Here is a 14,638-nt window from a genome sequence, read left to right on the forward strand (position 1 = left end):
TCAATAGGCATAGTTTTAGCCAGTGTATTTTCCTCGAAATAGTGGAGTTCACCACCTCATCGAGCCCTAGCTGTTGGTAGCCATTGTTTGGTAGGCAGGTGAACTTTAAGCCAAGGAGCCTCTTCCCAATGGCATTTAGTATTTAAACCAACAGAAGTTTTAGCATCTTTCTTTCATTTTTCTAACATTTTATAATAATATTTCTTGGCTTTGGTTAATTTTCGCATGCTGCACTGGGAGGTCAGTGCTCTGCTCAGTTCTGGAAACAAACACCCTTGGGTGACAAGTGTTCTTCAGCTCTGATGTGTAGTTGCTGCCTTTCTCTCAACTTTCTGACTAGAGAGTTCAGAGCTGCTGGACGGATCCCAGACCTTGGTTTCCCTTGTCGGTTGTTCTGCTTTTGGCTCCCGAGTTCCTCACCTTTCCGAGCCATTCTATTTTTCTTTTGTAAATGTGCAGGTTATATTTTGCAAAGTTGATACAATTCTAGATATATCTGAAATGAGAGAACCCCAATTGAGAAAATGCCTCCATATTGGCCTGAGGACAAGCTTGTGGTAGTATTGTCTTCATTGATGAAGGTCCCAGCTCAGAGCCAGCAATGAGGAGCTCTTTCTGGGTGCTATAAGAAAGCAGAGTGAGCAAGCCACAGAGAGCAAGCCAGTAAGCAGCATCCCTCCATGGCTTCTTCAGTTCCTGACCTGAGTTCCTGTCCTCACAGTGCTGGACTTCCAAGTGAAGTGAACTCTTTCCTCCTCAAGTTGCATTGGGTCAATGGTGCTTTATCATAGCAATAGAAACCCTAACTAAGGCAGTCCATGCGATATATTTATTAAAAAAAAAACCTATGTTAGCACAGTGTGAAGCCTTTTCAAAGTAAGTTAAACTTACGCACCATTGTCTTTCTTAGTTTTCAGTTGGATGAGTCAGTCACGAAGAGTAAACAAAGATATTGCAGTAAAGGTCATGTTGTTAGCAACAGTGAGGACTCTTCCAGGTACTGTCATTGTATTTCCTAGGTCCACCCATAGAACACGTGAGTTGTTCCGAAGATAGGGAGAAGGTGCCCCTCCTTTCTGGAAGTCAGCAGATAGTGAAGCCACTTTAAAATTGAAAGTAGGCAATACTTAATAGGCAGGCTGAAATGGTTTCCGCATGCCAGCTTTGTATGCAGACTGAGAATCCCTGCTGCAGTGGCAGATCCCTCCCCTGCCTTCATTGGCTTACTGTCGGTGGTGGTGGTGGTGGTGGTGGTGGTGGTGGTGGTACTGAAGGGTCTTACCCTTTGTGTGGACAGTGAGCACAGTGGCTTACAGACTGCATAGCGCTGTCTCTCATGTGACCAAAGAACCATATGACAATGTAGTGTAGTGCCTGATAGTGGGTGTCGACACTTCCCTCTTTGCCTTAACCCTAGTGTTAGCTGTCTTTAAGATGCCAGTGCAGGAGTCTACATCTAGCTGCCTTTGCTAGTGTCAACTAGGGTGGAGGTACACTGCCAGTCGGTCGTCGGAGTTGCAGTCTGCCTGCTTTCTGCGCGGTCCGAGGCCCTGTCTTCCGGGCACGAGAAGCCCGGGGATTCAGAGGATCGCTCCTCAGCCTGTAGGCGCCGCGCCTGTCACCCCGAGGCGCAGACCCGCGTGGGCTACGGTCAAGGCCAGCCCGGGCCCCGCCCCTCGGTGCGGCTCTGCGCATGCTCGGCGGTGCGGCCGGCAGAGCGGGCGGCGGCGACCTGGAGACCCCCGAGGGATGGAAGCGCCGGCGCCGGCGGAGACGGCGGGATGCGAGGAGCTCGGTGGGTGTCTGGCGGCCCGACCTAACCCGGGGCGTGGGCGTCTCCCGCGTTCGCTGTGAGGGCGTGCCGGCCTTCGCGTCCGCCGCGGCGGCATCCGGGCTCCCGGTGTCTCGCGCGCCTGGCCGTGGGGGGGTAGGGGGTGGGGGTGTCTCTTGCGCGCGCACTGAGCACTAGGGTGGCGGGATGGCGGGATGGCGGGGTGACGGCGTTTGCAGAGACTCCAGGCAGAGGCTGCTGGGTCCCAGGACCCTGGCTGGCGTGAGTTCCTCTAGGGCCAGCACAGAACAGTGGTCCCCAGGCCTGGCGGGGCCTTGCAGGTCGCTGCACCGAGTGTGAGGTCTGGCTGCCTTTGAGTCGTCAGTCTTTGTATGCCTGTCATTCTGTCCATCTGTCTGTCCACGGGCCTGTGCTTGTAGCACTGTGCGTCAGCGCGGGGAGTCGCCCCGTTTGTCCACGTCAAAGGGAGGCGGGAGCTGCTGCCACTCTGTTTTTTTCCAGGATGCTTTAAGGAAGTTATCATTGTTTTCTTTTCTGAGCCTGGATCTCAACTCTGGGCATCCCCAGCTGAAGCCTCCTTTGACTCCTCGCTGCGCAGCTGTTCTAACAGGACATTGCTGCCTGGAGAGTAGCACGTACCTGGGCTCTGACCGGCCCTGAGCGCTCTGTTTCCATGGTTTTGGAAGGCTTGCTTCTGTTTACTACTGCCAGAAAGAAAACAGAAGCCAGGATCAGGATAGAAAGATGTCCTCCTAGCAGCACACTGTGTTAAATATTTGTTGAAGAAAGAGATTAAATTAAAACATACTTTGAAGTAATTTATAGGCTGGCATGCCTATAATAATGTGCCATCACTTCATGGTTGTTTTCAACAAAGGTAGAAACTGTAAGTCTAACTTTCATTGAGAACAGACTGTCAAGCAGGGTGCTGTACACTATGCTAGCCAATGACTACTTGATCCACACAAGAATTCAGGGAGGCAAGTTCTTTTGTCTTGCAATTGTTCTTGCCTAAGGCAGGGCCTTGTTACTACAAACCCAAGTTTATGTGACTCTTCAGTTCATTGATAACCCATGTTGGTGAGCTGTGAGGAGATTGGCAGGAGTGGTATGTTATCATTAGCATGTATAAAGCTGGTGTGGTCGTAGTACACACTTGCAAACCCAGTGTTATGGGGCTGAGGCAAGCGGACTGTCAGCCTGTGCCACACAGTGAGTTCTAGGCCAGTGTGGTCCACACACCGAGGTCCTGACTGTGCCCCGCCCTCTGGAAAAGTTCATCTTTTCACTCAGCAGTTTTATTATTTCTCAAAGTAAATCATGCAATTAAACTGTATCAGGGTGAGAGGATGGTTAAGTGGGTGAGAGCAGTTCCCATGCAAGACCAGTGACCTGAATTGGGACTCCCAGAACCCATGGAAAGCAGTGGAACGTGGGAGACAGAGGCAGGGGAGTCGCTCATGTGCTTGAATGCCAGCTGCAAAGCACAGCAGTGGAGAAGAGAGAGTCCCTGCCTCAAGCCAGGTGGGAGGGAGAATAGAGTCTCCACAGTTAGCATCCGGCAGATCCCTCGTACACAAGCTGGGCCACAAGTGCTTCCACAGACACACAGCGCACACACAAATGTCTGCCAGAAGACTCATTGCAGCATTTGTAAGGGTCAAGGTCGTTATTGTCCAAGGGTCCGATGGAAAGCCATGAACTCAGCTGTCACTTAGCGTACGGTCACCTACTGCTCAGCTGTTAGAAGTGACATGGAAACATACTCACCCTGCATCATCTGTTAACTGGGAAAGCTCCTTGGTTCTGTCCTCTACAGTGAAGTGTGCTTATGGTGGTTTCCACGTGACAAATGGACTTTAGAGCAAACGTGGGAACTGGGGGCCCTTCCACAAGCTCAGGAAAGAGGCCAGCATGCTCTTCAGACCAGCATAGTGGCATTGGTGGAAACGGAGAGAGGTGGTTAGACTGGGATGTCATAGACTATCGAGATTTCCGAAGAGACTGGGTGAAGGCAGGCAGGATGGCTCCAGGGACCCGAATGTCTGAAGGGCTGAGGGCTTAGGACAGTTTTATAGTGTGTCCAGCCTTTGATGTTTCCCTCTTTAACCTCACTTCTCATGACTAGTTTTTGCTGACGGGAGACTCTCCACTTGAGTTAGATCATGTGAGGCCCTGTGCCTTTCTCTGTGATCTCAGTCACGGCTGCTCACTTGAAGGGAAGCCAGCTGCCATGTTAGGAGGACACTCAGGCAGCCCAAAGACAGTGTCCATGGGGTGCAGGTCAGAGGCCTCCTGACACACTGGTGCCAACCATAGGAGTGATTCCCCCAAAGCCTAGACTTAAGAGGTGACTTGTCAGATGGGTGAAGTCATGTGGTGTGGAGAGGACAGTAAGGATTTCCTTTAGAGCTGATCAGGTGTAGAGTTACTGGAAGGTAGGGTCTAGGGAGGAAAGTCTGGAAGTTGTCAGCACGTAGGTAACCCTGAAGCTGTGGGAGGGCAGGGAACGAAGATGAGGCAAGGGAGTGAGGAAGAGAAAGAGAAGAGATACAAAAATACTCTGCATTATTACTGAGGTAGATTCAGGGTGGTGAGAGAGTTAATGTTTTAGAAAGCACCGTTCCACTGTTACTCATGCTGTTTGGGTTTGTACAGTGGCAGTGCTACTTAATGTAGAAGGCAGTTTAACATTGGCCATCTGTGGAGAACTCCGCTGGGACAGAGGATGGGCTTCTTACGCTCAAAAGCCATTGCAGGTTTCTAGCCTGTTTCTCACGTTCTGTTCTCTCAACCACAGGAATAAAGAAGTCTGCTTTTACGATCAAGGTGGTGGTGCATAGGTTTGTGTGGCAACATTGTGCTGTTTTTCATAAAAGAAACTATGCCCACCATAGTTTATTCCCATTGCTGGTATATAAGTGGTTTCTTATTTTGCAGGAATATTAAGAGCAATATAGCATTACTAAATGTTTTTAGTATTTTCAGAGGAAGGAAAGGATAGAGATGGTTGTGTGGTCCATCTGCACCATGAGCTGGTTTCCACTTTGCTATGTTTTCTTCTATTTCCACTTTACTTTTTAAAACACTGCGGCGTAGTGTGAGTCCGCAGTCCCTCTCCTGACTCATTGGATGACTGCCCTTGTCTGAGCCTTGGCAATCACACTGGGAAGGCAGGGTTGGATTTTCTAGGGTGGGTACACCGTAGTGAGCATAGTAAGTTGCTTATTGCCGTGTACTTAGCGGACTTTAAGAATTTATGTTTCGGCAAACATCTTTATTAGTAGCTTGCCGGAAGTAGAATTACTTGATGAGAGTAGTGAGCACTGAAAGATTCTAATATGTATTACTAAATTTGTCAATCTTTATGTAGCTACACCTGGAGCTGATTTCAGGGTAGGCAGTTGAGGCTGAAACAAAAGTTGGGATGACAGAGCATTTGTATTCTCCCTAACTTAAGCTTCATTCGTTGTGCACACATTACATTATATCTAAGGTGTATAATATTTAATAGACTGTTTTTTATTGTTACATGTTAAACACTTACAAATAGAAATAATTATACCTGGGTAGTTTGAAATCCACTGCTTAATAGTATTTTATCAGGAATTACTAATTTTACCTATTTTACCACAGCTTTTATAAGAATAGTTTAATTTATTGCTTGGCCAAAAATTAACATAAAAACTTCAGCGAATATGTGTGAACTACATAGGCTCATGAGAATCTTAATTACTCAATGGAGAGTATTCAGATGCTATTTCATGTGTTCTTAACTCTGCCAAATCTTTTACCATGTTGGGTCTTTAGATACCGTTATCCATGGTTATTATTAGAAGATTAATTTACTAATGAGCAAATGCAGCCCAGGGTACAGCCTGTGGAGCCAGTTCTCCGCCTGCTGTGTAGGTCCCAGGAATCAAAGTCAGGGCTTCAAACTTGGTAGCAAGCATCCTTAGCTGCTGAGCTGTCTCTCTGGCTCTCCTTAACTATGATTTTTGCATTAGTTTCTACTTCTCTTTCCTTTTAGCTGATATAACATCCCATCTTTGCAAACTAAGTCTTATTGGATACATTGTAGCTCCAAAATGCTCAGTATTGGCTATTTTTATTAAGTTAGTTCTAATTTCTTGTCAAATATTTGTAGTTTAAAGTCTTAGACAGTCTAATTTGTTTGTAACATTGATTAGCAGGGGTGGAACTGCTGCTCCTGGGTGGCTCATGTGTTTGGAGGGGCTCCATGCTTCATGCCTGCTGTCTCGTTTTATCCTCTAGTCCTCTGCGAGGTGGAAATTGTGAGTTTTGTCATGTATATAGCAGAGACCTTGGTAGGAGGTCATCCCGCTAACTTCATGTCTCTGTTAGGGTAGCTACTGCCTACATGAAGTTGGTTTCTGAGTCTTTGCAGTGTGTGTCCCAGTAAATTCACCCTGGATTTCAGGTAATTAGTGTGGAAAACAGGATGTAAAGCATCCTACACTTTATGTTGGTTATCTGGTCAGGGGACAGTATGCTGGACTCATCAGATTACACAATACACACTATTGCATGTCTTCTCATCAGCAGGCAGAGGTTCAGGCCTGGTGTGTGTGTGCTGTGCGGTCTCCTGACCAAAGCCAGGGTTAGTGCTACAGAGTAGATGCAAGAAGACACCATTGCATTTTCTAGAGGGCCAAACGCAAGGCATTATTGATGTATTTACATACTACATCCTGGAATTCAGAACAAAATACAATTTCACATAGTATACTTAGTGATTCATGGGGTTTCGGAGAATTATGAGTGACTGAGTTTGTTTATAGCAGATCTCACCTTAGAGGCTCTGGTTCAAGTGGGAGACAAGGAACATTTTCAATTGTAGCCTTGTAGACACTGCTTTCCAGGGATTAGCAGTTGAGGATCTTTAATTATTTAGGTTTGAGTTACTTTGTGACCTTTAGGGGAATATAGTCAGTCCTAGAACTTGACCCTGTTTTAACTATTCTTAATCTAGTTAAAAAATATATATGTATTTATATAAACGTATAACTACATAAATATATGTTAAAGGAGGTACATATGTATATTTGTATCTGTATTGTGTAACGTCGCTCCAAGGAATGAAGTCTGAAGCAAGGGGAAGTCACGGGGACTTTCAGCTGCTTTAAGCACCATTTAAGCACAGGGGCAGGCACCAGCTGCCTGCACATCATGCCCCAGAGACAGAATGATGCATGCATGTAGACTTATGAGGGCCTAACCTGTTCACTACTTTCCTCTCAGCTTCAATTTTTACAAATGAATTCCTTTAAATCCTGTTATGAGAAGGTTAGAAGAGTGTCATGGAATAATTAACTTATTAAGATGTTCACATATGAGGGGTAAGAAAATTGATTGGAGGCAAAGAAATATAGAAAAAGATTTTTCAGTAAGTCATGCGCTCATGTTTCCGAGATGGTTATAACATCGAGAATGCCTTTAGAACCACAGAAAAGTCACTTGCTAAACAACCTACATTAGGAGGGACAGAGAGCCCAGCTGACCTGTGTGTGGGAGTCAAGCGAGTGTTGTAATGCTGGTTTGAAAGCCAAACATAAATTACACAACTGCTATTTACAGCCATTTTAATACTTGCAAATTACAGTCTCAGGTTTTAATCTAAAAAGATACTGAATATAAATTCACCACCTTTACCAAGAAAAGCAAACTTCTCATTTATAGTTGATACATTTTTAAAGTTGTGAGAGAACTTACCTTTTCCTTGACTTTCCATGGCTGCTGTGATCTCTCGGGCAGTGAGCTTCAGATAATAGATGGTTAAGGTTTGAAGTGATTGGTAGAGATAGCTATCTTTATGGAGAACACGTGAACTCACTACAGCACAGCACAAGGCAGAAATGAGAAAGTGGGCGTAACTGGTAGTTTGGACAAGCTAAACTGATCAAAGCGAATGATATCAGCAGTCCACAGGGTAGCAGAGTGCACTGAGGTATAAAACCAAAGCCGATGAAACGAATAGCATGGCCGATGTGGGTTCATGAACTTTCATAGAAGTCCTTTGTTGGTCCTGTGCAGTACTTCAGGAGCTGATCTTACTTGGAGATAGGACCTGCTGTAGAAGGCGATTTGACTGTGTCCTTACAGAGAAGCAGACTTGGGCACAGACTCAGTTATGGGAGAATGTTACATGAATATAAAAATGGTCACATGTAAGATGGGACACAGGCCAGAGCCTTCCCAGCCCCAAGAGGAACCTCCTTTCCCAAGACTCTATTTTGGAGTTCTGGACCTTTGGGATGATGTTGTCTTAAGTCCCTTTTTGTTACAGTGACCCCCACAAAACACCAGTGGTGGATTTGTAGGGAAACAATGGCATTGCTTTGGGCAGAGTATAACAAAAGGAAGCAGGATCTGTGCTAAGATGAGATACATATACCTGATCCTAATGTGTATGGGGCACAACATGGAGGGTAGACAGGAGCACAGCATGGAGGGGACAGGAGCACAGCATGGAGAGGACAGGAGCACAGCATGGAGGGGACAGGAGCACAGCATGGAGAGGACAGGAGCACAGCATGGAGGGGACAGGAGCACAGCATGGAGAGGACAAAGGTGGTCCCCCTCTGTGAAGAGTAGGGGGTAGGAGAATAGGCAGAAATTTGGGGGAAATCTCTTTCAGTGCGATCATCTTGAAGTGCTAAGAGAGAGGTCTGATCTTCAAGTTAGCAGTTCAGGGCCAAGGCCAGGAAAGGAATGTTATCGGTAGCAGGACTGAGGGGCAGCCTTGTCAAAGATTGCTTACAGAGGAGAGTGAGGCAGGGCAGAGGTTCCTCACACCCTGATGGTGAAGGGGATGAAAGACGGCATGGAAGCCGAAGAGAGGCCCGTGCAGGGAAGAGAGGGAGCACGAGGAGGAAAGGAGAGGGATGTAGGAGGGGTGGAGAGCAACACAAACAAAGGAGGAGTGAGAATACCAATGCCGGTATTTTGTATACTACATTTTGATTGAAGACTGAGAATTCCTCAGAGAATAATGTAGCTGTGAGTCCTTCCTGAAGAACCTGCTAGGGCTGTGTGAGTTAGTCTGCAGCACATCAGGATCACAAGGCCTTGCTCTCAGCTTCAGCGTAGGCACACCTAGTCAGAAACCCTGGGGTGGAGCATGTCAGTTTGTTAGCAAGCCCTACCTGGCCTCTCTGAGACAGTCTAGTTGGTATACACTTCTGGATGGTTGAGGAGACTGTCAGAAAACTACAGGAATGCAGATGTTGACCACTAGACCTGAATCTAAGGTGCAAATGGAGACGTGGTGGGAAGGATGTATACAGAAAGGACAAGTGAAAGCAGGACCCAGGCTGGCAGTGGGAGGAAGAAGGAAGCCCAGGCTGGCAGAGGGAGGAAGAAGAAAGTCCAGGCTGGCAGAGGGAGGAAGAAGAAAGCCCAGGCTGGCAGCGGGAGCAAGAAGGAAGCCCAGGCTGGTAGCAGGAAGAATAAGGAAGAAGGAAGCCTAGGAGAAGGAAGCCATGGCTATGCAGTGTGCCTGACTTCCCTGCTGTGACCAACAGCACCACGTGAAGCCTTGTCTCTGCTCTAGTCCTTCATGGCAGGGGAACATGATGGCAGAGGAGGCATGGCTGAGGTGGCCCTGTGTTGGTGGGAGCATGCGTGAGCTAGCTCACATCTCAGTGGAGCAGGAAGTAGAGACAGGACAGAAAGGCTGGACTGTGACCCTCAAGGCCTACCCTGCCTAGAGACTCATGTCTAGCTAGGCTCCACTTCTAAAGGTGCAGTCTTCCCACTGGGGACCAAGTGTTCAAACACATGAACAGTGGGCACTTGGCCTTTGAACTATAGCATTCAGGTGACAGGTGGAGATTGTACAGCACTCAGAACTCACGACAGGGGCTGGAAAGATGTTTCAGCTGCGGAGAGTGCGCACTGCTCTTGCAGAGGACCTGAGGTTTGTTCCTAGTACCCACACCAGGTGGCTTACAACCACCTACAGTTCTAGTTCCAAGAGATCCCATGGTTCCTTCTGGACTGTGGGCACCTGTGCTCACACTTGCACAGACTCACATACAGATGCATGTATACACAGACGCACGTATACACGTGATTTAAAGTTCTAAGAACTGTCTCAATGGTAAAAAGCTAAGGGGACAGGGGGAACTAAGGACATTCTAAAAGACGCGGTGACAGAGGTGATCAGCCCAGGTAAATGGGATCTGTGGCCCTGGCCTTGGCCGCCTGTCCCGAAACAGCTCAGAGGAGTTAGTGCAGCTTGCCAAGTTAGAACTCGAATGTGGAATTTCAAGAGGCCTTTCTAGTTCTTAGGAAGGGTGCTGTATATGGTGAACTGAGACCATGTGTCCTTGCTCTGTGGTAACTTGTGGAGATGAGTCTGCATTTGGGAGGGGGAAAAAAACCAAATGGTGAAAGTTAGAGAACATCTGCACAGAATGCACAAAGTGTGAGTCCTATTTGTTTTCTCCCTTTGGCAAATTTAAACCTGAAATTACTCTAAAATGAAGAGTTTGAAGGGCGAGGTTGATCATTTCTCACTATAGTTACTCTGTCCCCTGGCATGCATACCATGAGTGGTAGATGAACGTGTTTAACTTTAAAATCTCTGTATTTCAGTCTTAATGAACTTAGATTCAAGGATTTTTTTTTTTTAATTTATAGTAAGAGGACAGTGGTGAACGACCACATTAAAATGTCATTAGGAAGAACAGAACATTTTGATATTAAAATTTTAACATTGGGATGGATGTAATCTTAAGTACTTAAAAATGTGATTATTATTTATCTGTTACAGTATGGTTTGAAGCTGGCTGGATATAGAAAATATATTTGATTATTTCTTCACATTTCTTGTCTTGTAAAATTCATGTGGATAAAATAAGAAATGTTTTCTATATTACGTAAGCTTTTTCTCTGCACTGTATAATTCAAATAGAACATCCAGAAAGTAAGTCTCACTGTTTCTTTGTGATAATATCAAGACGGGGGGGGGGGGGGTTCTAAGGTGTGCTAAGGTACTCAGCTGCAGTGATTACAAATGATATTTCTGTGTGTATGTGTGTATACACAGAGTGGATATATACTTGCATATGTGGGTGCACATGTGTGTGTGTGTAGTGTGCAGAGGGTATACATGCTTGCATCTGTGTGTATGTCGGCTGGAAGTGGAACTTGAATATCTTACTAGGCTGTTCTCTGCATTATTATTGAGAGGGGATCTTTCACTGAATCCAGAGTTAGTGATATCTTGCTAGTCTTGTGGGCCACTCAGCTTGTCTATCTCTGCCTCCCAAGTGCTGATGTTACAAGCAGCTGCCATGGCTTCCTGGCTTCCTTGTGAGTGTCAGGGATCAGAACTCAGGTCCTTAAGCTGAGGGTCAAATGGTTTATCCAGCAAGCCAACTCTCTAGCCTGATATTTCCTAATATTTAAACATTCACAAGTCGTAACCATACATCAGTTTTACCAGCAGTGGTGCAGGACCGTTTTTGTTTTTTTTTTCCTGTTTTATAGATATGGACGTGATGAGGCCCTTAATAAACGAGCAGAATTTCGATGGGTCGTCCGATGAGGAGCAGGAACAGACGCTTCTGCCCATGCAGAAGCACTACCAGCTCGATGAGCAGCATGGGATTTCGTGAGTGTCACGGGTCACGGGTCCTTAGCTCTGTTACCGCAGCCTGCATTTCTCAGTCTCCCATAGGTCTGAGTGTTTTATGACTAAGAAGATTAAGGAGTCAGACTCCTCAACACTTATGTCTATGAGGGAGGGATATTAGGCTAACTGAACATCATGGGGATTTCTTCAGTAGTGATAGATATCAAATGCTGTGTCCCTCAGAGGAAGATCTCAGAAGAGGGAGGGAGCCTGAGGGAGTGGGGAATGGATGTGCAGCCTGAGGACACAGGCTGCAGGTGGAATGTTAAAAGCCTGTCTCTTTATCTTATGATCATTACCTTCTTAATAGTAATTTAATGATTAAACATAGTCACTTGAAACTTGATCAAGAGTATAAACAAATAAACAACCCCCAAACAAGTAATTCTAGGCAGGTATTCTTGTTTCTTAAGTTTGAATTTTGTAGTCTTCTTAATTTTAGTTTGTTTCTTCTTGGTCACTTCAACTCCAGTGAAGTAGAAACCTCCATGGTCAAGTCTTGAGGGAGCTCATGATAATATAAATTGTTATTTTACCTGCGAATAGCTTTAAAGCTTGTATAAATATTTTTTTTGTCTATAACCTCCATTTAGGGTGACAATCACAGATCAAATGTTTAACACTGTAATTAGACAATACAAGTTGTTATATTTTACCAGTCAGACCTTGAGTATTCTTGACACCACAGCAGCAAAGTATCCTATGAGAAACTTGCTATTTTATGTGCACAACACTTTCACTAAACCTTTCATTTGATTTCCACAGTAAATCTCTGTGCTTGTTTCTGTGAGTGTAGGCAGGACTGGAGCCAAGGGTGATGGAGCCTCGGGTGACTTGGTGCTGCTGCTGGGATGAGAACCATTCTTTGGTGTGTGGGTCCCTAGGTTGAATGCTTAAATCGTAACTTAGGATTTTCACTTCCCAGGTTCCTGCAGACCTTGGTGCATCTTCTCAAGGGGAACATCGGGACTGGCCTTTTAGGGCTCCCCTTGGCTATAAAGAACGCGGGCATCGTGGTAAGCCTGTCATGTTCCCCACTGCAGATACACTTGCTTGTCTGCAAAGATGACTTCTAGGGACCATGTAGCCTGATCTAATATAACCTGGTCAGGTGACATGTAGGTGGCCATTGGATATTGTCCTGATAGTTCTGTGAACTGTAATTATGGTACCTTTCTCAGAGTGATATTTACTGCTTTCATTTCTATGTGGTTACTCATTTTAATATTTAACAACAACAACCCTCACAAGTTTTTTTGAAAATGGTTTTGTCTCATTTTGGGGGGGAGGGTGATCAGGGGCTTAAGCCATGTACCCATAGTGACTAATGTATTAAGGAATGGATTGCTTTTATTATAGTGTAACTTCTTTAGTATCTTAGAGTCAGCATAAGTTTGTATGCAGCATTTATATCTAAGGAAAATAGTTGAAATGAGTAGCAATGTCTTTAAAGACATATCAAAGGGTGTTGGAGACAGCTACTGTAATGACTGCATTTGAGAACCTTGTTGAGGCAGATTCATGGAGGAAGAAAATTGGATATAATTGTTTTAAAATGGATTGGTTTCCATAGAGATTGTAGCTGTTCCCTTCCCCCACTGTGTTTAACAGTCCTGTATGTAAATTAACTCTGGAGTTTTGATTGTCTAGGTAAGCTTTGCCTGGCTCTGTTTCCCTGCTGTAACCCAGGCACCACTGAGTATGGCAAGTGCAAACTTGAAACTTCGCATGGACCACTTATTATTTCCCAATTGCTGTTCCTGGCACATGTTCTGGTTCTCCAAGAGTGGCCTATAGAAGGATAATGAATTTTTTTGTGTAGATAAGGGTGCAAGTGCGTACCGTGCCTGTGAGACAGGGATGCCGTAGATCTGGCCTGTTGTAAATGGACGTTGTATTCTGCATCCTTTGTTGGTTGTCTGTACTCTGTAACAGAGGTTTCGGTTGCAAAGTCAGCAAGGCAGCATCAGTGTCTAAACTATCACCTGGAATAATTTCTCTATGCTAATGTTGTTCATGCCTGTGAAGATTTAATCAATGAACCCAGCAATTTTTCCTTGTAAATAAATTGCTCATTGACTCATTGCTTGTAAGTTTTTAAAAATGAATGTTTAAATCTTCATATTTTTTCTTCACAGCTTGGACCAATCAGCCTTGTGTTTATAGGAATTATTTCCGTCCACTGTATGCACATATTGGTACGTTGCAGTCACTTTCTATGTCAGAGGTAAATGTGGACTCATTAAGTCTATTTGATTAATTGTAAAGTCTCACGTTTGCTTACGGCATCTTTGTCCCCTGTACCTATTGTGCTTTGCATCTAGAGGTTGTATTTCCTTCCACTGTATAGACACAGCTAAGATAATGACCATGGGACTGGCTAGCATTTTCTATACTTACATGAGTCAGGATCTGGTCCCAGATATCCCTTAGTGTGCCTAGAGAATTGGTCTCAGGATCCCCATGGGTAGTGTTAAGCCCTTCACATAAAATGATGAAACCTCTGCACAGCCTTTCAGATACTATAGTCATCTTTCAGACAGTCTAAGTGCCATGCACATTATTATTCTATACTGTTTACCAGATAATAACAAGAAAAATAAAGTTGTAATGTAGTCAACACAGACATATGTTTTTTTTTTTTCATAAATTTTCCATATGCAATTGGTTAGGCCACACACGAGGAACTTGTGGGTATGGAGGGATGAGTGTACTTCCTTTTTTCTTTTTAATGTGTATCACTGTCTGTGTGTATATGATGCATGTGTGCGGCACACCTGTGACACAGCACACCTGTGAAGGAGAGGACAACTCTGTGGCAAGGGTACTCCCTATGCTTTACAGGGCCCTGGGGCGTGACCTCAGCTTGTCAGGCTTTTGTGTCAATACCTTAGCTTTTGAGTCATCACGCTGCCATGACTATAGATGTTCAGAAGTCTGCTGGGGAGACGGGAGGGTTCTGTCAGTTAGTAGAAGAGGAAAGGGAAGGTGCAGAGGAAGCCGAGGGGCTGTGCCCAAGGAGTGACAACGCCAGCCCTTCGGGTCATTAGTGAGTCAGTTTGGGGCATAGTACCTCAGTGATGGTTCCTGACATATGGGCTGACATACTGTCATAAAAGTAACAGATCCCCTTTTGGTTCTGTGTCATGAAATGCTCCTACTGGACAATAAATCTGCCTGTAAAC

General features: G+C 45.2%; 1 protein-coding gene across 3 annotated transcripts in view; it reads left to right on the forward strand.

Moving 5' to 3' along the window:
- Positions 1-1,702: 1,702 nt before the first annotated feature.
- Slc36a4 (solute carrier family 36 member 4) overlaps positions 1,703-14,638 on the forward strand; it is a 34,881-nt gene continuing 21,945 nt past the window's right edge. For 2 of the 3 annotated variants that reach the window (XM_021172145.3, XM_029481751.2), the window contains exons 1-4: positions 1,703-1,795; positions 11,309-11,432; positions 12,379-12,469; positions 13,592-13,680. In XM_021172145.3, the coding sequence (XP_021027804.1) occupies positions 1,750-1,795; positions 11,309-11,432; positions 12,379-12,469; positions 13,592-13,680 (350 nt within the window). In that variant the 5' untranslated portion in view covers positions 1,703-1,749. Of the gene's footprint in view, positions 1,796-11,308; positions 11,433-12,378; positions 12,470-13,591; positions 13,681-14,638 lie in introns of those variants that run through there. The other variant, XM_021172146.3, reaches the window with a different exon arrangement.

The sequence above is a fragment of the Mus caroli genome, unplaced genomic scaffold (genome assembly GCF_978045245.1).
Source record: "Mus caroli unplaced genomic scaffold, Mus_caroli_1 scaffold_11, whole genome shotgun sequence".
Classification (NCBI taxonomy): domain Eukaryota; kingdom Metazoa; phylum Chordata; class Mammalia; order Rodentia; family Muridae; genus Mus; species Mus caroli.